Here is a 25,196-nt window from a genome sequence, read left to right on the forward strand (position 1 = left end):
TATGCTCAATAACCCATCCCACTGAAGTGACAGCATAAATGCTGTCCCCTCTACACTTCACTTCAGCTCTGATGAAGTCCATTAGACTTAAAACATTAGCTTACTCTCTCTCCATGGATGCTGCCTGACTCGCTGTGATCTCTAGCATATAGTGTTTCCTGTACAGATTCCAGCATTTGCAGTAATTTTTCCCTACAAGAAGTTGGGGTTGTTTTCCTCAGAACACAGAAGGCTGAGGGGTGACATGATTGAGGAATGCAGAATTGTGAGGGGTGGAGAGATGGTAGACAGGAGGAAGCTGTTTCCCTCGGCAGAGAGTTCAAAAACCAAGGCTCATAGATTCAAGCTAAGTGGTACAATGATTAGGGGCCTCCCCAACATAGAGGACACCACACTGTGAACAGTGAGAGCAGTAGGCAAGATTCTGGAAAAGGTTCCCCTTGTCCTTACCTACCATTCCACCAGCATCCACTTCCTGAAGATCATCAGACACTATTTCCGACATCTCCGGCAAGATGCCACCACCAGACGCATATCCCCCTCCCCTCCCATGTCTACCTTCCACAGGGACCATTTTCCCCTCCAGGACACCCTGGTCCACGCTTCCTTCACCTCTAGCACCGCTCCCCACAGCTCCACTGCACCTTCCTCTGTAACCAGCGAAGGTACAACGCCTGCCCATTTACCTCCTCCGTTCCCAGTATCCAAGGGCCTAAACATACCTTATGGGTGAAGAAACATTTCACCTGTGCTTCCCAGAATCTAGACTACTGCATTTGTTGCTCGCAATGTGGTGTCCTCTACACTGGGCAGGTGAAGTATGGGCTGGGTGACTGCTTTGCTGAACATCGACGTTTTGCTCGCAAAAAAGATCCTGAGCTACCTGTTGCCTGCCACTTTAATGCACCACCCTGTTCCCTGGTCAACATCTCTGCCTTTGGCTTGCTGCAGTGATCCAGTGAAGCTCAGTGCAAGCTGGAAGAACAACATCTCATTTTCCGTTTGGGGAGCCCACAGCCCTCTGGGCTCAATATCAAGTTCAATAATTTTAGGACCTAAGCTCTTCTATGTCCTAACCCCCTACCCCACACACCAGGCCATGTTACCACATAGCCTGCCATTACATACTACTTATTGTTAGTCACTAACAGTCCCCATTAACAACTATTCAACCTCCCAGCCCACTTTGTTATCACCTCCTTTATCTGTCCAACTGCTTTGCTCTCTCTTCATGTTCTATCCTGTTGTTTACTCCCTACCCATCTCCCTCCCTACTTTCTGCATATAAACTGCATGTTTTTCCAGCTACCATCAGTTCTGAGGAAGGGTCACTAGACCCAAAACGTTAAGTCTGATGTTTTTCTTTAAGATGCTGCCAGACCTGCTGAGCTTCCAGCGACTTCAGTTTTTGTTCCTGATTTACAGCATCCGCAGTTCTTCCGGTTTTTATTCCAGTCATTGGGTTTTTCTCTAGCATTACCTTAATTTTTATAATTAAAGTGGGCCAAAGGGCCAGTACCGTGCTGTACTGTTCTAAATTCAATTGATCGGACTATAGTTCATCCCTTCGCTTGTTATTCAGCTGCTGAGTCTGTACTCACTCCTTCTGACACCTTGATCACCTGCACAGACTTATTATTCGGTCCGTTGACATTCCACTCACACCGTTTTTTTTTTATCTTTTCATCTCAGTGATTATAAAGTCAGTGCCTGGGTGCTCTCCTCACTTCACCTGGTGAAAGGACAATGCTCCGAAAGCTTGTGATCTCACATAAATCTGTTGGGCTATAGCCTGGTGTCATGTGACTTTTGAACTCGCTAGAACCACACACTGGCTTTGTTAACACTTTGTTTAAAAATAGCCCGATGATCCTCCTTGTGAAGGGTGCTGATCTCCTACAGAACCAGTTCTAGGTGAGTCAATACACTCAGGGGAAATGATGGAGATGGGTAAGTGAGAGAAGGCAAAGGGAAGAGGGGAATAGATGAGTGGGAGGCAAGGGGAAGGGTCAGGAGTAAAGGAGAAGGGAGAGTGGGAAGCATTAACTTACCTTTTCTTCTTTGTGACAATAAGGACGTCGTTGAACAGGAAGAAATACACTTGCTGCCTTGACATGCGTTTGGAAAAAATCCCTGTGTCCTCGACGAAACCCATGAGCTCACCTCGCTTGGACAAAAATCGAGAGGAAGAGACCAGGGGAAATGGCTGGGAAAAGAAAATACCAGATTGTCAGGTCAGAGAGAAAGGGTGCCAATAACAAATATTGCTGCCATGTAATGATTCCCTCCTCAAATAAAAAAAAAGCCAGAAAATTAACTTGTTCAGAATGTTCGCAATTGGATTTAGATGGAGCACCTGGATGTCTCCTGTCACTCAACAAATGATCTGTTCAGATCTCCGAAGAATTTATTATTTTACTTTTGTGACAGATGCCTCTGGGAACGCTCAGAAATTCAGTTTCTCAGATAAGCAAGTGACACCTTCAGCACTTTGTCACTTATCATAGGCTACTGCTACAACAACTCAAACAGTTTCCCCTTGCATAAATCCAATTAAACTCAGCAGGATGATGCTGGGCTTTTCATGAGTACTGGACAGAGACAACACAATGCGAAATAGACTTTTTCAACCTGCCTGCTGAGATCTAAAGGACTTCCTGCCTGGGCCTGTCACATAATCAACTGGTAAAATAGCTTTATAGCTATAAAAACTTCATTTTCATGATGTGGAAGATGTCACCGGCAAGTCCAATTTTTAATAGCCATCTCGAGTTACCCTGGAGAAGGAGGTGGTGAATCATCTGTTTGAGTTGCTGTCATCTGTTTGATGAAGGTTAACTCCCACAGTGTGTCTCTTTGGGGGAAAAAATTTATTCACAAAAATATCCAAAAGTACATTCCAAAATATTTCAATTTGCAGATAATGAAAAATGCAATAAAATAGAACTTTTCTCTATTGAGTATGTTCGAACAAAATGGCAAGTTACAGAAACCTACACAGCAAAGTCTAGAAGACAGAGAAGAGGTAAAGAGAGAAACAAGGGAAAAACAAAAGACAGAATGGAAAATAAGAAGCAAGTTAGACAGAGAATTCAAGGGCAAGAATCAAACAAGGCCATTGTGCAAAATAATGTGGACAGGATTAAACAGGGTTAGAAAGACAAGCTGTGCCTTAATACACAGATCATTTGCAATAAAGTCAATGAATTAGTCATGCACATGCACAAAAATAGGTTTGATATATTTGGGATTACAGAAACATGGCTACACATTGACCAGGGATGGAAATTGAACATCCAGGGTAAACAGCTTTTTGGAAAGATGACAAGGAAAATGAGTTAGGATAGCATTGCTGGTTAAACAGGACACTGATGCGACAGTGAGGAAGGATATTAGCTTTGCTGAAGTAGAATCTGTATGGGTAGTGCATAGAAAGACCAAAGAACACTAGTAAGCAATAGTAGGGTTGCATACAGGCCCACAAAATGTGGTAGCGAAAAGAAGACATTAAACAGGAAATTAGAGTTGCAAGCAATAAAAGTGCAGATGAAATTGTCGGCAACTTTAACCCATATATAAATTCAGCCTCAATGTGGACTTCCACCCTTGAGGTGATTCCAAAGCAGTCTCCCGTCTTCAAGAGCCTTGAAGTGAAGCCCTGTACAGTCTGGAGTCAAGGCTTAGCATGGACTGAGTTGGAAGAACTGTTATTCTGAACTTTCCATTTCTCTATTTTTCAAATTTATTCCTATGATCTGTATTTCTGGACTTTTAATTTCTTTATTTTTTGAATTTATTTTTCCCTAAAGATTTGTACTTAAGAATCTGTCCCTTGGTATCTTGTACCCCGGGTGGCACCATCAGTGGCAACTTGTGAACTTTTCGCTGTACTCATTTGAGTACATGTGACAATAAAGCCCATTCTAATTCTAATTCAGTTGCAAAAACTGGAAGGCAGATGATAATCTGATGGGCAACAGACTGAGTGAGGAGGAGACACAATGAGATTTGAGTGGTTTTGTATACCAGTTGTTGAAAGTCAGCAGGCAGTTGCAACAGGCAGTGAAGAAGGCAGGTGGCCTTCATAGCAAGAGCATTTGCGTACTGGAGCAGGGATTCTTACTGCAATTGTACAAGATCTTGGTCTGACCATACAAGGAGTATTGAGCTCAGTTTTTACCTAAGGAGGGATGTGGAGATTGCAAAAAGGTCTACAAGACTAATTTCTGGGATGGCAGGATTGTTAACAAAAAGATACTGGGTAGACTAGGAGAATGAAAGGGGGTGTTTCTCATAAAAACTTACAAAATTCTAACAGGACTAAACACAGGCAGGATATTCCGAATGACCACGGAGCCCAGAACCAGGGCACACAGTTTTAGGATATGGGATAGGCCATTTAGGACTGAGATGAAGAGAAATTTCTTCACTCAGGGAGCGGTGAGCTTGTGGAATTCTCTCCCACATAAAGTGGTTGAATATATTGAATGCTTTCAAGAAGCAATTGCTTATATTTCTTAGGGCTGAAGGGATTGAAGGGTATGGGGAGAAAGTGGGAACAGGGTGCTGAGTTGGATGATTTGCCACGATTGCACTGAATGGTGGAGAATGGCTCAAAGGGCTGAATGGTCTACTCCTGCTCCTATTTTCTACATTTCTATGTCGCACTTTTGCATGCCTCAATTCAATTGTAATACACTTCTCATTGGCTATATACCTTCAGTGACAAAGACACAACCCAGTGAGATTTATAACTTAGCAGTCCCTTGGTACACTATGGACGTCAGGTAGGAAATTGCAAGACTTTGATTCAATGGAAGTGAGAGAACTGCAATACATTTCCAATTCAGGGTGTACAACTACTGCAGCATCACCAGTGTGCAGGAGTTCTCGGATCAGCGCAAGTTGCACTTTTGTGTTATCTTTCAATCTGGATAAGCTGAAGACTTGGCTGCCTAACAGTATTTAGAGGTAGAAAGTTTACATCTCAGAAAGGGTATCATAGGTCAGTCAGACAGAGAGAAAAATATACAAAACAGAACAAGTTTAAGAAATTTCACTTCATTCTTGATCTCAAAACTGTCAGAGGTGGCGGCACGAAACGGAATGCTGCCCTTTATGTTGTGAAAGGACCTTACGGGACTGCAGAAGTTTGGGAGGGCAGCTGATTTTCTCTAGTATCTGACAGAGATGTACTCAGCTCAAAGTGTTGGGTGCCATTGTTTGATGCACAAAAACAAGGTGGAGCAGTCTCTGCAGTTCCCTTGAAACTGACATAAAGAGAAGATCATGTCTACCAGGGTTATGCTTGGGCTGAAACCACACCGTGCCTCTGGGTGTGTTTTGTTGACTAGTCATGACCAGCACAGGTGAGGTCCCGGAGGACTGCAAGATTGCTTAAGGTTGTGCCCTTGTTTAAGAAGGGTAGCCAGGATAATCCAGGTAATTATAGACCGGTGAGCTAGACATCAGTAACGGGGAAGCTGCTGGAGAAGATACTGAGGGATCGGATCTATTTACATTTGGAAGAAAACAGGCTTATTAGTGATAGGCAGCATAGGAAGGTCATGTCTTACCACCTTGATAGAATTCTTTGAGGAAGTGACAAAGTTGATAGAGGAGGGGAGGACTGTAGAAGTCATATACATGGGCTTCAGTAAGCCATTTGAGAAGATTCCCCATGGTAGGCTGATGGAGAAAGTGAAGTCGCAAGGGGTCCAGGGTGTACTAGAGAGATGGACAGACAATTCGCTGGGCAACAGAAGACAGACAGTTGTGGTGAAAGAGAATTTCTCAAAATGGAGAACTGTGACCAGTGGTGTTCCACAGGGATCTGTGCTGGGAATACTGTTGTTTGTGATACACATAAATGATCTGGAGGATGGTATAGATGGTCTGATTAGCAAGTTTGCAGATTACACTAAGATTGGTGGAGTAGCAGATAGTGAAGGGGACTGTCGGAGAATACAGCAGAATGTAGATAGATTGTAGAGTTGGGCAGAGAAATGGCAGATGGAGTTCAATCCGGGCAAATGCAAGATGATGCATTTTGGAAGATCCAATTCGAGAGTGAATTATATGGTAAATGGAAAAGCCCTGGAGAAAATTGATGCACAGAGAGAGCTGGGCGTTCAGGTTCATTGTACCCTGAAGGTGGCAACACAGGTCAATAGAGTAGTCAAGAAGGCATACAGCATGCTTTCATTCATCAGATGGGGTATTGAGTAGAAGAGTTGGCAGGTCATGTTACAGTTGTATAGGACTTTGGTTCGACAACATTTGCAATACTGTGTACAGTTCTGGTTGCCACATTACCTAAAGGATGTGGATGCTTTCGAGAGGGTGCAGAGAAGGTTCGCCAGAATGTTGCCTGGTATGGAGGGTGCTAGCTATGAAGAGACGTTGAGTAGATTAGGATTATTTACATTAGAAAGATGGAGTTGAGGGGGTACCTGACTGAGGTCTACAAAATCATGAGAGGTATAGACAGGGTGGATAGCAAGAAGCTTTTTCCCAGAGTGAGGGATTCAAATACTAGGGGTCACAATTTCGAGGTGAGAGGGGAAAAGTTTAAGGGAGATATGCGGGTAGTTCTTTTACACAGAGGGTGGTGGGTGCCTGGAATGCGTTGCCAGCAGAAGTGGTAGAGGCGGGCATGATAGCGTCATTTAAGATGTATCTAGACAGATACATGACTGGGCAGGGAGCAAAGGGATATAGATTCTTGGAAAATAGGTGACAGGTTTAGATAGAAGATCTGGATCGGCACAGAGTTGGAGGGCCGAAGGGCCTGTTCCTGTGCTGTAATTTTCTTTGTTCATTGTTCTAGTCTATGAAGCCTAGATGGAATGAGTTTGGGAAAGGCCTTTTCATTGACATTAAATAGTGAGAGGCTTCTCAGTGGGTGTTGCAATCCCCTATGTTCCTGTATCATGTGATGTTTGCGTCATGGTGTGGGACAGAACCTTCACTCCAGTACAGCATAAGGTGGTCAAGACACTATATCAGGAGGTGGGGCTTTCAATCATTCAGTAGCTGGGCTGGTGTTGAGGCCTTTCCCTACTGCAAGTGAGTCAATGACCTTTTAAATCTCAACTGAGAGCAGCTGTGTATTAAGTTCAGATACAACAACATAGCTGCAGAAGATCACCAAGCATATAACCATATCACCTAAGCATGGCTTGGGTACAGTGTTCCACCCAGTGGGTCATTTTCCCGTTCTAGTTGATGAGTACGTCGCCAGATCTCTGGATTTCAAAGGAGCAACTTTGTTAATGATAGGAGTGAATTCTGAAAGTTCTGAACACAGCAAAACGATTACCACTGTCACTGTTAGTTTGTATCTTGTCACATCCATTATTCCAAAACTTTTTTGTACAAGCATGCACAATCCAACAATGATGTAAAAATTAGTGAAGGGTGTCCATGTGAAGCTTTTCGCAAAAGAATTCCCTTTCCCCTGTTGATGTTCTATGCTATCAATGACATCATTGTTCAATAAAGTACACATCCAATGCCAAACATGAAGCAAACTGTTTCCTGGAATTGTAGATTGAATAATAGAAACAGCAGGAGGTTTAATTCCTATCCATATAAAGAATGGAACAGATTAGCAGAATGAGTGGCTTCTTTAGTAGGTCCTAGTCTATGGGGCGTCTGCACAATTGTTTGAGATTAATTTGTTAATTCTGACTGCGTTGACAATTTAATAACCACTGCAATGGAAAATAAACATACGGAGATAGTGCACAAATCAATATATCATTATGGTTATTTTACCAAAGTTATGTTGTCAACAGTTCGAATAGGCCAGGCAAAAATCACAGTAGGCGGATAAATGAGAAGCCTTGAAAAGTGATTTACATGCTATAGAAGGGAAATAAAATTTGCATTTATATAACCTTTACACTTATAGGTTGCAATACATTTCAGAATTGAAAACATCTCAAATTGTTTTACAGCCAGTTATGGATGAATTATACCTTCAATATAAGCAAATATAGGTGGTGGGGGGAGTGTAGAAGAGAGACAGACTGGGAGAGGGCCTCACGATTTCTTAGGATCTCTTCCCTGCACGCTCTGGGAATTTGCTACCTTCCCCACCCCCATGTGCAACCATCACTCTCGCCATCACTGAAACCCATGCAAAAAATCTGTTTCCCTACACATGACAGCATATGTAAGGTTTACATGGTGATATCAGTGCTGGGAACGTGTGCTTCCCAAACAGTGTGCATGTGTAGTCGTCATTAGTAATCAGTATCACCGGTCGCTCTTTCTCCTCTGTCTACCTGTGAATGCAGCTAGGTTTAACACTTCATGTCCAGGAAGTGAACTGGATTAGCCATATCAAAGAGCAGCTCAGAGGCTGGGAATCCTGCAGCAAGTAACACACCTCCTGACTCCCCAAAGACTGTCCACCACCTACAGAGCACCAGTAAGGAGTGTGATGGAATATTCCACCATTTTCCTGGATGAGTGCAGCTCCAATGGCACTCAACACAATTCAGGAATCTGCTTGATTGGAAACCATCCACAAGCATCCACTCCCTCCTCCACTGACGCTCTATCTGCAAGGTGCACTGCAAAAATTCGCCAAAGATCCTTAGACAGCTTCTTCCAAACCCATGACCACTTTTAACTAGAAGGGAAAGAACAGGAGATACATGGGAACACCACCACCTGCAAATTCCCCTCCAAAACATTCTGTATCCTGACTTGCGAATACATCACCATTCCTTCCTGAAACTCTCTTCCTAACAGCATTGTGAATTTACCAGCACTAAATGGACTGCGACAGTTCAGATAGTCAGTTCACCGTCATCTTCTCAAGGGCAAGTAGGGATGGGCAATAAATGGTGGATCAGACAGCAATGCTCACATCCCATGAATAAATGAAAATAAAACTGATTGGTATAAGATGCTATCACTAAATTTCTTGATTTTTTAAAAATCTGAAACCCTATTAATATCTGTCTTGAATACATTCAATTCCTGAACTTCTAAATCACTGTAGGTTCGAGAATTTCAATGATTCATCACTATCTGAGTGAAGAAATCCCTTCTCATCTTAGTGCTAAATGACTTGTCTCCTGGTTCTGAACCCACCAGCCAGTAGAATCGTCCTTCCTACTCTGGAGGTGTGTAAAAATTATGTTTGCTCTCGTAGTACAACAGTGTTTGTGAAACTAAAGCATTTAATGCCTCCCTGTACTACTACAGCAATAATGAATGCCAAAGATGAACAACCATCCCTTGTTCCATGCAAGACTTTTGTGCAAATGATGGGAGTTATGCCAGATGATGTATTTCCTGTAATTTGGGCATCACTAAACTATGTCTGACCAAGTGTAATGACTTGTATTTATATAGCACCTATTACAATCTTGATATGTCCAAGTACTTTATAGCCATTGGAAGTGTTATAAGGTAGGAAACACAGCAGCACTCCATTCTCACATAGCAATGTGATAATGAATCTAGTCAGGCTGAATGAAGGTTAATTAATGGCCAGGGCATTGAAGAGGAACTGTCCTTTTCTTCAAAACAGTGTCATGGATCTTTTACTTTCAGGTCAGAGGGTAGATTGATCCTTGGTTCGCTTCTCTTTCGAAAGATAGCACTCCTGACAGCATACTTCCCCTTTGGTACTGCACTGCAGTGTTAATCTTCAAGTTTCCAGAAAAGGATGGGATCCAGCACCTTTGACTCAAAGGAAAGAGCATTATCCAGTGAGAACTTGCACACAGGGAGAACAAAAGTTTATGTCCTTACATTTTACCTGCTGTGTATCTCAAGAGAAAGACAACTGTCATAGTGAGATTATTCAGCACTGGTAGAACCAGTGATGGAGGCACACTCTTTTCTCTCTACTCAAAAACTAGCTTTCCTCACTAACTCATTTACCTTACAGTACATTTAGTTTTCTTTTAAAAGAGGCACTAAAACCACACAGAATAGCCAATTCCATTTGCATCTCTTTCTGCAAAATGTGCAATCAAATTTAAGTCAGGCCAAATACATACAGAGACAAAGGATTATAGAAAAGGAAACCCTTTGAATAAGAGATTTCTTTTTACCACTCTTTGAACTGATGACAAGAATGCGAGCGTTTCAAATTAAGTTGTTTATACCAGCAGTGAATTTGAATTTGCTGTCCTTTGCTTTTCCGTCAGTAAGCAACACTCTGGATACATCGGAAACCTCAGACCCAGTGACATTTCAACGTGGCAAATGAAGTACAGAAAGGCTGCATTGTCAGGCTGAGAACAGCAATGCCCATTTGCATTTGACTGAGAGGATCCTACAAGTCAGTGGCTACTGACAGGAATGTGTGAATGAGCTCCTTCCCACTCTGGTCCATGGAACCAATGGCGAATGAAACATTTTTCCCCAATTTGGGAGCATATCTGCCTGAAATGAATGTGAGAGCTGAGGTGATGGTGGAGATTCCACCATGTGAACTAAAGCAAAGGATGGGAAAGTTCATGTTGAAAAACACCAAACAAGTTGAGAAGCAATATGGCTAATGGCAAGCAAGAAGAAAACGCACACATGAACTTTAATTATTTGTGTGTGTGTGTGTGTGTGAAAAACATACAAAATTCTTAGAGGTCGATGCAGATGGTTATTTCGCTTTGTGGGGAAATAGTCATGCAACACTCTATTGAAGGCTTCAATTTACCCTGCCTCCTCCATATTTCCAGCCAATGCATTCCAAGCTGAGCTACTCACTATGTGAAAAGGTTTTTCTCACCTCATACTTGCTTCTTTTGCAAAACACTTTAAAACTGTTCCCTCTAGTTCTCAATCCATTTATGAGAGGAAACTGTTTCTCTCAGTCCATCCCATTCAGATCCTTCATGATTCCAAAAACCGTGATCAAATCTGCCCTCAGCCTTCTCTTGTCCAAAGAAATCAGACCCAAATTCTTCAATCTATTGTTGTAACTGAACCTCCTCCTTCCTGGAAGCATTTTCGTCAATTTTTTTTGCATCCTCTGCAATGTATTCATATACTACCTCTGGTGTGATGCTCAGACTATATACAATACTCTAGCTGAGGTTGAACCAGTATCTGATATTGGATCAACATAACTTTCCTGCTTCAGTACTCCATGTTCTTAGTAGTGAAGCCTAGAATACTGTAGGCTTCAATTGCAGCTCTCTCTGCCTGTCTTGCCACCTTCAATGACTTTCGCTTCCTGTACACCCTTCAGAACAGTATACTTTATTTTATACACAAACAAAACAGAAATTGCTGGAAATGCTTGGCAGGCCTGGCCACAGTATCTGTGGACAGAAATCAGAGCTAACGTTTTGGGTGCAGTGACCCTTCCTCAGAACAGGATCAATGGCAGGAAAACTAGACCTTAATTCTTTAATTCTTCCAAATACTTTATTTTATACCTAATGCCAATGCTCTTTATCACACTTCTCCACATCAAAGTTTATCTGCCTCTGATCTGCCCATCCCAGAAACTTGTTAATATTCTTTTGAGGGTACACTCTCCCCCTTTACAATTCTTCCAAGATTTGTGTTGTGTACAAAATTAGAAACTATCCTTTGCAAGCAATGATCTGGGTTTTTTACTGAATGTCAGGAAAAGCAGGAGTACTAATACTGAACCTTGGGAAACTCCTCTGTAAACCTTTCCCTAGGCTGAAAAATGCCTATTAATCATTGCTCTGTTGCAGTTACTCAGCCAATTTTATTCCATGGCCTACAACTTAGCAATGGTTAATTTGGCCCCAAGCCAATTCCCTCAGCAAATGTCAGCAGTACATGTCAGTGAGTAGCTCACCTCCTGGCTTCCCAAAGATTTCCACCAGCTACAACGCACAAGTCAAGAATGTGATGAATGCTGCCTACTTACCTGGATGAGCACAGGTCCAACAACACTCGGGAAGCTTGACACAATTCAGGACAAAGCAACATGCCTGATTGGCACCACATCCACTCCCTCCACCACCAAAGCTCAGAAGCAGTAATGTGGGCTATCTGCAAGATGCACTGGAGAAATTTACCAGGACTCCTCACACAACACCTTTCAAACTCACCAGCACTTTAATAGAAAGGCAAGGGCAGCAGGTACATGAAACACTACTTCCTGTCCAAGTCACTCACCAACCTAACTCAGAAATAGGTCAGCATTCCTTCACTGGGTCAAAATCCTGCAACTCATTCCCCAAGGCCATTGTGGATCTACCGACTGCAAGTGGATTGCAGCAGCTCAAGACAGGGCCTCCCCACCAACTTCTCCAGGGCAACTAGGAATGGGCAATAGACATTTTCCCAACCACATCCCATGAATGAAGTTGAGAAGTTGCACTGGTTACAGTTATACTTGCTGGAATTCAGAAGAATGAGATTTGATAAAATTTTAATAGGATTAGACAGGATAAATGCAGGAATAATGTTCCCAATAGCACTATAGTCATAACCAGCGCTCACAATCTGAGGATAAGTGGTAAATGATTTAGGACTGAAGTGAAAAGAAATTTCTTCACCCAGAAAGTAATGAACCTTAGGAATTTGCTAGGAAGCAGTTGAGGCTAAAACATTGTACGATTTCAAGAAGGAACTGGATATAGCATTTGAGATGAAATGGACCAAAGGAGATGAGGGATAAACAGGAATAGGCTATTGAGCTAGATGATCAGAATGAATGGCAGAGCAGGCTTGAAGGGCCGAATGGTCAACTCCCCACTCCTATTTTTCTGTTTCTATGTTGCTAAATCCTGAGATTTCATAGCCCCTCTTTCCAGATCAGGGAATGGCAGCCTTGGCTGCGAAATCCGACATCTCATGGTCAATTTGTGTGAGACACTATGCTTATTAGTACTGGTGAAAATGTAATGGCATTGACCACAGTTTGTCATCTGTAAGGAATAAAACTAATAGCTATCAACATTCCTGACACACATAGAAGGCAGTGGTCTCTCTTCACTGCAAAGGCAGAAAATATTACTTCTACAGGGCTAGGACTGCCTCACACTCAAGAGTCATTGAGCTTCATTAACAATATCAACTTGCAATTGAAAAACATGCTTAAACATCAAAACATGTTCAAAGGCAGATCACAACAAAATGAATTTTCTCAGGTTCCCCAAAGAGCCACTAGATGGAGCACCAGATGAATGACGACACAGTATCCTCCAAGCAAGAAAGGACTGAAATTCTTGTTGAGTTTAATGAACTCTGGTTGCAGAGGGAGTACTCTTTCAAAAGAGACACTAAAATCATGGCTCTGTTTGCCTTCTCAGGTGAACATAAAAGATCCCATGGAACTATGCTGAATCAAAGTGGGGTCCGTCCTCTTCAGTGTCCTGGTCAATATTGATCCCTGAATCAATATTTAGATATCTTCTTTAAAATGAATAGTGCAAGCAAATAGCTGCAACACAAAACGGAGCCATTCAGTCCATTATGTTGATGGGGGGAAATGGAGGTGTAGTGATCATGTCACTAGACTAGTAATACAAGACCCTTGATAATACTTTTGAAGACAGGCATTCAAACCCTAACAGCAGCTGCTGGATACTAGTTTTTGTAACAGTGATCTTGAAACTATCACTGACTCGTTTTTAAACACATCATCTGGTTCACTAATGTCATTTAAGAACTCAGTTCAGGGCAATTAGAGAAGGGCACAAGCCTTGCCAGTGACACCCATATCTACATGTCAATGTAAATAAAGCTGCAAATCCACGTGCATATCCTTCATCTGCAAGTATTAAACCAATTCCAGTTATTATTAAACTTACTATTTGCTGCAAACTTCAGACCATAACTCTTCACTGTTTTTTTTAAAAATCCTCACTTTTTTGTGAATATCTTAAACCTCAAGCCCTTTGGTTACTGACATTTTTTTATCACTGGAAACAGTTTCTCTTTCCTGCTTTTGTGATTTTGAACACTTTTTTAAATCCCCCTTCTAACTGTCTCAATGACCCCAGCTTTTTGTATGTCTCCATATTACTAAAGCTCTGTATCATCATCTCATCTCTGTATGTCTCTAAAGCATTGATAGTCTTCCTAAAACCAAACTCAAGCTGTAGCCTCGGCAGTTATTAATGGTGGTTTAGTAGAATTTTCTTGTTTTTGTACTTTATTCCCCTATTAATAAACTAAGGATCAAATATACTCTTATAACAGCCTTCTTAATTTCTACTGCTGCCTCAAATGTTCAGCAGCATGCATTCCACAGATGAGTGACTAATGGATAATTTTAAAGTTCTTCTATTTATTGCTGAACAAAGTTTATCAAAAACATTAAGAAAGAATAAAAATTTCTGTTGAGGAGACAAAGACACAGAAACATCAGACAACAAAATATGTGTGCACTCAGACATAGAACAGCCACAGACATTCAGTCGAACAGGACATTAAAAAAAAGTGATTAATCTGACTCTGGTCTGCCTGTCTGAAAATCCAACCCACTCACTTCCCACTGTGGGAGGTTCCCTCGATATGGACTAAATGGTCAGATGGTGCCAGGAGTCTTTCCTTCCTACGTCAGATCAAGTTCTAGGACTTAACCTGTTCAATTAGAATTGTTGTTGGTCCATTTCTTTCCATCCATTTCTCTTTTAAATCATTCTTTTTGTCAAAATGCCTCATGATCTTATTTTATCTAAACATTCATCTCTTCTCATCTATTGCAAAGGCGTGGGACTAAATGCCAAGAATAATATTTTGAAAGTCTTTCCAATGAGCGCTTCAATGAATGTTGGAAATCACATGCTACAAAGTCATTAATCTCAATACACTTGCAAACTCAATCACAAGCAGCTTCTTTTCCCCTGAATCAGCTAGAATCACCAGCACTGGCATCTGCTCTATGTATTTGGTTAAAAAGAAAGTCCACACAATTGTAAAATGCATTTTACCACAGTAATGCCTGGAGTGAGCAGGTTGTTTTACCAGGAAATGTTGAACAAGCAAGGCATGTGTGCTGTGAAATTCAGAGGAGTCAGAGCTATCTGTATTAAAAAATACAAGATCCTGAGGAATCTTGACAAGTTAGATGAGGATGGTTCCTCTTGTGGAAGAATCTACAACTAGGGTTCACTGTTGAAAAAGGGTCATTCATTTAAAAAAGAGATAAGGTGGTTTTTCTTTTCTCTCTCACGAAAGGTTGTGAATCTTTGGAAGCCACCTCCTGAAAAGACGGTGGAACAGAATGCTTGCAAATTTTTATGGCAGAGTTGGATACATTCTTGGTAAGCAAGGAGGAGAAAGGTTCTGTGTTCCGTGGAAGGGTCACTGGGCCCAAAACATGAACTGATTTTTTCTTCATAGATGCTGCCAGACCTTCTGAGCTTTTCCAGCAACTGCTGTTTGTGTTGCTGAGGCAAAAGGTTATCAAGGTAGGCGGAAATATAGCTTTATGATTACAGGCAGGTCAGCCATGAGCTTACCTAATGGCTCAATGGACTGAATGCCTACTCCTAACTTGTATGTTATTATGCTGCTGCTGTGGGCTAATTCAGAAACCCAATAGGAACGCCAAGATGCGAAGGTCAGGACAGCAACAAAACTGAGAAGAATGAGACAGACGATGAGGCAAATCAGCGATTGAATGAAGCAACTCAATTACCACTAAAATGCATCAGTTCTTTGATCCAAGTCAGAAATTTGCATACTCAAATCCCATTCCAGAGGATGAGCACAAAGGCCAGCCTGACAATCCAGTGCAGCTCTGAGAAAGTGCCAGACTGTCAGGGGTGCTATCTTTCAGATGAGACATTGTAGGTCCTATGGGACAATTTAAAGGACAGTAGGAAGCCCCTTCCTGATATCTTAGCTAATTTCCTTATTGTTCATGGAACATCCATCAGAAAAGGGTAAGTAATTAAGTTTTTCACTGGCGTCAGCGGGGTCTGACTATGTATAAATTGGGTCTTGTAGTCCCATATATTACAGCAGTGACTGTGCATCAGAAGCACGTATGGAGTTTAAAGCACTTTGAAGTATTTCAAGTTGTCATTTAAATGACAGTATTTCTGTCTTCGTTCTATAATGGGCCATTAATATAATGTTTCTAAAGGAGTGTGATCATAACCTTTCAGGCACAGACACTTAATCTAAATATAAAAACGATCTAAAGATGCTTTATAAATCAAAGGTCTTTCTGCAAGCCTTATAATGAAGGGTGCCGACTTCAGACAGAGAAAAAATTGTGTGGCCCCCAAGTTGCATGATGTCCTGAGCCAGAAGCTGTACAGATTACCTAATGGTTAATAATTGCTGGGCCTTTTGCCCTAGGGACTTTGCTCTTAGTATGATATCGGATAGAAATTGTCTATCAGCCTTCAAAACGAATATGCAGGATCACTGAGGAAGAATTTCCTTATCACACAGTGGTGGTGTGGGGTTGGGAATCTGCATATGTGTGCATTGACTTGTGCAGCCACTCATGAATCTGCCTCTTCCTATAACTGACCTGTCCCTCTTCACTGTTTGCATTGTTATGCAGTTGATTTTATTTGTTTTGCCAGCACTCTGCGATGGCCTCACAATCTGACTCCAGAGTTCAGTCAGGGCAATATCCTCGATGGCTCAACAGCAAATCCCATCTGGGCCTGGGAATGCATACTGGACAATTCCTGTGTGTTTCAATGTCAGGATGAGGATAGCTTTTGGAGGTCAACGTGCAAACAATTTTTTTTTAACATATACAAAACATTTTTGAGGAAATAGATGAGTTTGAAAATAGGTGAGTTTGGGAAAAGCAAGTGCCTCACATCTACACCAAGGGGTGAAGTCAACTTCTGGTGGAGTGCAATCATTAGAGCTGTTTATCAATGTTCAATGCAGCATGAAACAAATACATGGAAATTAGGCTTGAGCCAATATGTTTGGGTCAAATGATGCCTGCATCAGAGACAAATGTCATTGTTGCTGATTCATCTGAGCAACGAGGCCAGCTGATCATTTATGGGATTATTCTTTCAACATTAGCTTGCCTCCCAATTGGTAACAGCCTTGTCTCCAAGGGCTAGAATTACGGGAACAAATTGAATAGACTAGACTTGTAATCCCATGAGTATAGGAGATTAAGGGGGTATCTAATTAAGTTAGTTTAAGATGATTAAAGGAGCAAATAGGCAGATAAAGACAGACTATTTCCTCCAGTGGTGAATTCTGATGGAGGGGGCAGAATTTTAAAATCAGAGGCAGACTGCTTTGCAGTGAAGTATCTCTGGAACATTGTCCTGCTGGAAGCAGATTAATCAGGGCTCATTGGATAGTTATCAGATAACTGCATAAAGGTTATCAAACCAAGGCAGGGAGATGGAGTTGATACACATGAGGCACAATCTAACTGAATGGGCTGGAGGGATACAGCAAGTTTGGATGGACTGAATGATTTACTTCTATCGTTGACAGACTGAAGGTTTAAACCCCTCACCAGGGCTGTGGTGTCAAATCTAACACTTCAGCGCAGTGTCACATTGTTGAACCTAAGTCATCTTTAAGGTTTGATCCGACATAAACAGCCAACCTGCCTGTTTGAGTGGGTACGAACAGTTCCATGGTCACCATTGAGACAGGAATGAAGAATTCTGTGGGCGAATTCTCATATCTCAACCACCACCAGAAACAGGGAGATTAGCTGGTCATTTACCTTGTGTGGTTTTGAAAATGTGTTGTCACCAGTTACCTGTTGCATGCATCTATGAAATGCTGGTGACTGCCCTTAAGAAAGAGGTGTGAAATTGGTAACAGCAAATTGGCAGCTCTTCTGAATGAATGAATAAAGCCTCTTCACTTTTAACAATACAACAACCTGCATTCATATTGATGACCTATCAACAAGAAACATTCAAAGGTTCATTACAGCGCCAAAATGAAAATTAATTCCAGCTGAGCATTCAGAAGGTGCTCTTCAGAAATTGCTTGATCAAGGGGGGCCAGTTCTGAGGAGGGTCTTGAGGAAGAAGTGGGAGATTTAGGGAGAGAATTTGAGAGGATGGTATATAGATAGCTAAGGGCATAAATAATCTATTGGTAATAAAATGTGAGGCTGGATGAACACAGCAGGCCAAGCAGCATCTCAGGAGCACAAAAGCTGACGTTTCGGGCCTAGACCCTTCATCAGAGAGGGGGATGGGGGGAGGGAACTGGAATAAATAGGGAGAGAGGGGGAGGCGGACCGAAGATGGAGAGTAAAGAAGATCTATTGGTGTTTATTTTCCACAAGCAGTAGGCTGAATCCATGTACTTGTGCTGTCTCTATATCCTGTCACCTGCCTCTCCTTTAAGCGTGTATCTAATAAATTCCTAAATATTACTTATAACCTCTCCTACAGTGCTGAACTCTAATGCAAGTGAGATCCATAGCCCCACACCCATCTACAGAAACAATTCAGTTATTCTCTCTCTGCAACCCTTATGTTTGGAGCAGGAAAGTTGACGTTTTGGGTCCCAAATTGAAAGATCAACTTCCTTGCTCCTCTGACGCTGCCTGGCCTGCTGTGTTCCTCCAACTCCACACTGCATTGTCTCTGACTCCAGCGTCTGCAGTTCTTGCCATGTCCAAAGCATTATGCTTGACCTGATGTTAACACCGCTATCGTTTAGAATTGTTGAATAATGGAATCATCTACCACATACTCAATGGTAATTAATTCCAGTTGATTGAGCCGTCCAAACAAGGAATCAGAAACACATGAGCCAGGGAGCGAAGGAAAAACAAAGATGAAATATAATGGAGAGATTATTTAATTCAAAAGTCTAGAAGGTGCAAAATGAGAGGAGCTTTTGCTGTGCTCTCTCTTCAACTGCACCCAAAGACACAAAAGACTAACCTTTATTTTAAACTCCAGTTGACTGTTGATAGTGTACATCATCTCTGTGCGCTCCATTCTCCTTGCTCCTTCATTACACTGACGCACCAGCTAATACAAAGCAAATGGAAGAGAATTACTTTCTTCTGCTGTTATGACTTTGCTTTTAACATGGTGAAGTGGCCCTGTTCGTGTACCACATAATGTTAATCAGCCTTTTGATATGTTAAGCTGAGTATTTACCTGCCCTCTCATGAACATGAAAGATCCTGTTCCTAAACTGAACAACAACGTTATCCCCAAAGTCCTGGCCACTTTTTATTCATCAAGGAATAATATCTTCGTTACTCTCCAGAAACCTCTGTGCTCTTCACTTTCTGGTGCTTAACTCTACAGAGTGCAACCCCACTGCAAACACTGTGCCATATGATCAAGGTCTTTACACACCAGCCCCATTTATCTCTCCCTGCTACCACTGATGGTAAATATTTAGGTTTTCTTCACTCCACCATGTAATTCTTCAAGTTTTTCTTACCCTTTATCAGGGTTTAGGTGGATTCAACCTCCAGCTATCAAACAGTAACCGAACAGAGAGGGATAATAGGAACTGCAGATGCTGGAGAATCCGAGATAACGAAGTGTGAAGCTGGGTGAACACAGCAGGCCAAGCAGCATCTTACGAGCACAAAAGCTGACGTTTCGGGCCTAGACCGAACATGGATTCACATTACCAAATGATTCAAACTAATAATCGTTTACTCTTTCCTTTCCTCTTTACTATTTTAGGTTGGCATGGTGGCTCAGTGGTTAGCACTGCTGCCTCACAGTGCCAGGGACCCAGGTTTGATTCCACCCTCAGGTGACTGTCTGCATGGAGTATGCACATTCTTCCCCGTCTGCATGCTGCAACTGTACAAAACGCTAGTGCGGCCTCATTTGAAATATTGCGTGCAGTTCTAGTCGTCCCATTACAGGAAGGATGTGGAAGCATTGGAAAAGGTGCAAAGGAGATTTACCAGGATGTTGCCTGGTCTGGAGCGCAGGTCCTATGAAGAAAGGCTGAGGGACTTGGGTCTGTTTTCATTGGAGAGAAGGAGGCTACGAGGGGAATTAAGATGATCAGAGGTTTAGATAGGGTGGACAGTGAGAGTCTGTTTCCGAGGATGATGACTTTAGCTTGTACAAAGGGGCATAGCTACAAATTGAGGGGTGATAGATTTAAGACAGATGTCAGAGGCAGGTTCTTTACTCAGAGAGTGGTAAGGGCGTGGATCGCCCTGCCTGCCAATGTAGTTAACTCAGCATATTAGGGGCATTTAAACAGTCCCTGGATAAGCATATGAATGATGATGGGATAATGTAGGGGGAGGGGCTTAGATTAGTTCACAGGTCAGGTGCAACACAGAGGGCCAAAGGGCCTGTTCTGCGCTGTATTGTTCTATGTTCTATGTCTCTGCATGGATTTCCTCCCACAGTCCAAAGATGTGTAGGTTAGGTGGATTGGCCTTGCTAAATTGCCCATAGTGTGCTGACTAGGGGGATTAGCTATGATAAATGTGGGGGTATGGGGATCTGGGTCTGGTTGGGATGCTCTTTGGAGGGTCGGAGCAGACTTGATGGGCTCAATGGCCTCTTTCCACACTGCAGGGATTCTATGATTCTTTCAGTAGATTGTGTTTATGCGTTGATGAAGTATGATAGACTGGTTTCACCTTCCACTGGAAGTTGCTGCACCAGTCCTGCTAGATTATGAATTCATTCCTGCTGGTGCAAGTTAAGAGAAGACTGCAATTCCTTTTTAGAGAAAGTATTCAAGAGTATTTATCCCTAAATAGTAACATTGCCCCCGGGCTATGAGAACCACATACTCAATGTGCTATTTTCAACAATGAAGTGCAACTGACAACTGCTCTGTCACATTCCAATCCATCATACCTCACCCAACGTAGGCAGGTTAATTACATCTTGAGCAGTCAATTTTCTGGGTGCTATTTGTGGAATCTAACCCGGCCCTCCCCACATGATTAGTTAGTCTGCATCTAACAATGATTGGAACGTGATGTTCCTGAAGGAGAGTTTGATGCTGTTTCCTGTACACATAGCTCAGTTAAAATGGCACAAGGCAGAAAGACACCCATAGCCCTTGTGACGAGAGATGATGGGAACTGCAGATGCTGGAGAATCCAAGATAACAAAGTGTGGGGCTGGATGAACACAGCAGGCCAAGCAGCATCTCAGGAGCACAAAAGCTGACATTTTGGGCCTAGACCTTTCATCAGAAAAGGGGGATGAGGAGAAGATTCTGAAATAAATAGGGAGAGAGGGGGAGGCGGACTGAAGATGGATAGAGGAGAAGATAGATACAGAGGAGATTATGGGTGGGGAGGTAGGGAGGGGATAGGTCAGTTCGGGGAGGATGGACAGGTCAAGAGGGCGGGATGAGATTAGTAGGTAGGAAATGGAGGTGCGGTTTGAGGTGGGAGGAAGAGATAGGTGAGAGGAAGAACAGGTTAGGCAGGCGGGAAGGAGCTCGGCTGGTTTTGGGATGCAGTGGGGGAAGGGGAGATTTTGAAGCCGGTAAAATCCACATTGATACCATTGGGCTGCAGGGTTCCCAAGAGGAATATGAGTTGCTGTTCTTACAACCTACGGGTGGCATCATTATGGCACTGGAGGAGGCCCAGGATGGACATGTTGTCTAAGGAATGGGAGGGGGAGTTGAAATGGATCGCGACTGCGAGGTTCAGTTGTTTACTGCGAATCAATTGTAGGTGTTCTGCAAAGAGGTCCCCAAGCCTCCGCTTGGTTTCCCCAATGTAGAGGAAGCCACACCGGGTACAGCGGATGCAGTATACCACATTGGCAGATGTGCAGGTGAACATCTGCTTGATGTGGAAAGTCATCTTGGGGCCTGGGATGGGGTGAGGGAGGAGGTGTAGGGGCAGGTGTAGCACTTCCTGCGGTTGCAGGGGAAAGTGCCAGGTGTAGTGGGGTTGGAGGGGAGTGTGGAGCGGACAAGGGAGTCGCGGAGAGAGTGGTCTCTCCGGAAGGCAGACAAGGGTGGGGTAGGAAAAATGTCTTTAGTGGTTGGGTCGGATTATAGATGGCGGATGCGTTGGAGGATGATGCGTTGTATCCGGAGGTTGATAGGCTGGTATGTGAGGACAAGGGTGATTATCTTTTGGGTGTTATTGCGGGGGCAGGGTGTGAGGGATGAGGTGCAGGAAATGCGGGAGACACAGTTGAGGGCGTTCTTGACCATTGCGGGGGGGGGGGGGGGGTGTAAGTTGCGGTCCTTGAAGAAGGAGGACATCTGGGATGTGCGGGAGTGGAATGCCTCATCCTGGGAGCAGATGTGGTGGAGGCGAAGGAATTGGGAATAGGGGATGGAATTTTTGCAGGAAGGTGGGTGGGAGGAGGTGTATTCCAGGTAGCTGTGGGATTCGGTGGGCTTGAAATGGGCATCGGTTTGTAGGTGGTTGCCTGAGATGGAGACAGAAAGGATCAGGAAGGTGAGGGATGTGTTGGAGATGGTCCAGGTGAACTGAAGGTTGGGGTGGAAAGTGTTGGTGAAAGGGATGAACTGTTCGATCTCCAGGTGAACTGAAAGCCTTGTGACATTGTCAAAACTCAACAGCGGCTGTGTTTGCCCATAATTCTTTGCAGGCTCACCAACAGCAAGGTTTCATTACAAGATAACTCGCTTTCGTGATGTTGGCTGTGAGCTCAATAATGACCAGGTCACCAGGAGGATTTCCTTTCTCCTTCAAATTCATGCTGTGGCATCTTTTACATTCAACCTCAAAGGACATACGGAGTTTCAGTTTAACATCTCGTCAAAATGGTAACGATCTGTGGCACTGCAGCACTTTCCTCAGTCCTGCACTGAATGTCGCATTCATATCTCTGAAGAGGGGCCTGAGCTTACAATCTGCTGTCTAATGACACCGAGGTCCATGATTTTGATTCTATACATAGCTGCCAAGGAACCATTGTTTGCAAATAAACAGCCAATGGAGCAAAAGCATGGAAACTCTCACAGCAGAACGAAAAGACAGCTATCCTTTTTAAAGACCGATCTCGTCATTTTCAGTTCTGAATACAGCACAGATAAACTATAAATGTGCATCCTTGCAACAAAAGTCGGCTACTATATTAGAGTAGCTGTAGAACAGGCTCACCATGGTTGCTCACCTTGCTGACTGCTTGCAAAGCCTTTTTGGCATGTTCATACTCTGACGACTCTTTCGGCGTTTTCTGGCAAATGGTCTGCAAAGAGAATTTCAGGGTGTGACACATGAGGCAGCATATTTTCTTTCTGAACAAGTGCCGTGTTTCAACAGCCGTTATCCTAATCAGGGAAATCAAAGGTCAACAGTCCATTATTCATTAGCAACATCATTCGGTCCAGTGGAAAAGGGAGCAGCTGTGGGATATTGTGGCACAGGGGTTAGGGCAGAAATATGGTGTAGAATTAGGCAATTTGCCATGGAGGAAGTGGGGTGGGGAGGACACAAAGGCTCAGTGGTTAGCACTGCCTTCTCAGAGCCCCAGAAACCTGGGTTTGATTCCATCCTTGGGCAACTTTCTGTGTGGAGTTTACACTTATGAGCTGTGTCTGCTTGGGTTTCTGCCAGGTTCCCCGGTCTCTTCCCGCAGTCCAAAGATGTGCAGGTTAGGTGGATGTTCCATGGGAATTGCAAGGTTACAAGGACTGGGGTGGGTCTGGATGGATGGTTTTTGAAGGGGTGGCATGGGCTTGATGGACTGAATGGCCTGCTTCCGTACTACAGTTCTATTCTATGGTCCAGAAAGGCAGCGCAGCTCAAGTGGCTGAATGGCCTATTCCTGCTCCTCAATTTCAAACCACCCCACCCAACTATGACATCTATTTGATTTTTTGTATATTTTTCTTGGTTTGAGACCTCCACTGCTGGATCTAAAAGACTGTTCATGATTTGGCCAGCATTTACATGAAGTAGAGTTTATTTGTTTTGAGCTGTAAGCATCTGATTCAAGCTAGCAACTTTTTAAAATCATTGTAGCTGTATTTCTAACATTTCTGGTGTGTCTTCAGGCAGACACCATCTGCAATGTGTTGTAAATGTCTACCAATCCTAGTTCTCATTCTGACAATTGTTCTCTAGTCTCAACAGCTTTTGTCTGAGGGCAGAGGGTTAAGAACGTTCCCGATTTCCACAATCCTTTATTGTACAAATGCCGCCTGACTTCACCCCTGGACAAAGTTGCTCAAGTTTTATGGTATCACCTCTTTTGTTCTTCGACATAAGTGTGAGGGGTTGCATTTGGGAAAAGGAAATCAGGGCAGGACTTATAGACTTAATGGTAGGGTCGTGCAGAGTTTTGCCAAACAAGCAAACCTTGGAGTGCAAGTTCATGGTTCCTTGAAATCCCAGGCAGATAGAGTAGTGGAGAAGATATTTGGCACGCTTGTCTTTATTGGTCAGTGTACTGAATATAGGAGTTGGGATGTCATGTTGCAACTGTATAGGACATTGGTTAGGCCACTTTTGGAATACTGCATTCAATTCTGGTCTCCCTTCCAAAGGAAAGATGTTGTTAAACTTGAAAGGGTGCAGAAAAGATTTAAAAGCATGGGTTGGAGTGTTTGTGCTTTAGGGAGAGTCTGGTTAGGCTGGGGCCATTCTCCTTGGAGTGTCAGAGGCTGAGGGGTGACCTTATAGAGGTTTAGAAAATCATGAGGGGCATGGATAGGGCGAATAGCCAAGGTCATTTTTTTCCCAGGGTCATGGATCCATAACTAGAAGGCACAGTTTAAAGGTGAGAGGGACAAGATTTAAAAGGGCCCAAGGGGCAATCTTTTCACACAGAGGGCGGTGCATGTACGGAATTAGCTGCCAGAAGAATGTAGAGGTTTGCACAATTACATTTAAAAGGCTTTTGGATGGGTACAGGTAGTTCTACTACAATGGGTGTTTTGTTAACGCAAATTGCCTGTAAAACGATTGCTGATTAGTGGATAACAAAGTGTGAAGCTTGATGAACACTGCAGGCCAAGCAGCATTTCAGGAGCACAAAAGCTGACGTTTCAGGCCTTGCCCTTTCATCAGAGAGCTATTATGCTCCTGAGATGCTGCTTGGCCTGTTGTGTTCATCCAGCTTCACACTTTGTTATCTGGGATTCTCCAGCATCTGCAGTTCCCATTATCTCTGATGATTAGTAGACGTTGTCTGGATAATGCAAATTTTCTCTTGTACAGGTATAGTAATTTTCTGTGGGAATTTCTCTATAACACGATTTTCTATGACAATTTTCTACGGCGCGAGGTCACACAAGAACATAACAGTTGCATAAAAGGAGAACTACCCGTACTAGGAATGATTTAGAGGGATATGGGGGAAGTGCTGGGAAATGGGACT

General features: G+C 43.0%; 1 protein-coding gene across 3 annotated transcripts in view; it reads right to left on the bottom strand.

Moving 5' to 3' along the window:
- The window catches only part of LOC125457382 (rho guanine nucleotide exchange factor 26-like), a 195,735-nt gene that overhangs the window by 58,883 nt on the left and 111,656 nt on the right, over positions 1-25,196 (bottom strand). For all 3 annotated transcript variants that reach the window (XR_009446682.1, XM_059651205.1, XM_048541525.2), the window contains exons 9-11: positions 22,989-23,063; positions 18,816-18,905; positions 2,052-2,206 (exon numbers count right to left, since the gene is read on the bottom strand). Coding sequence is in view for 2 of the 3 variants with exons in the window: in XM_059651205.1 (XP_059507188.1) it covers positions 2,052-2,206; positions 18,816-18,905; positions 22,989-23,063 (320 nt within the window). In the remaining variant the exon portion in view is untranslated. The remainder of the gene's footprint in view (positions 1-2,051; positions 2,207-18,815; positions 18,906-22,988; positions 23,064-25,196) is intronic.

Source organism: Stegostoma tigrinum, chromosome 14, assembly GCF_030684315.1.
Source record: "Stegostoma tigrinum isolate sSteTig4 chromosome 14, sSteTig4.hap1, whole genome shotgun sequence".
In the NCBI taxonomy this organism is placed as follows: Eukaryota; Metazoa; Chordata; class Chondrichthyes; order Orectolobiformes; family Stegostomatidae; genus Stegostoma; species Stegostoma tigrinum.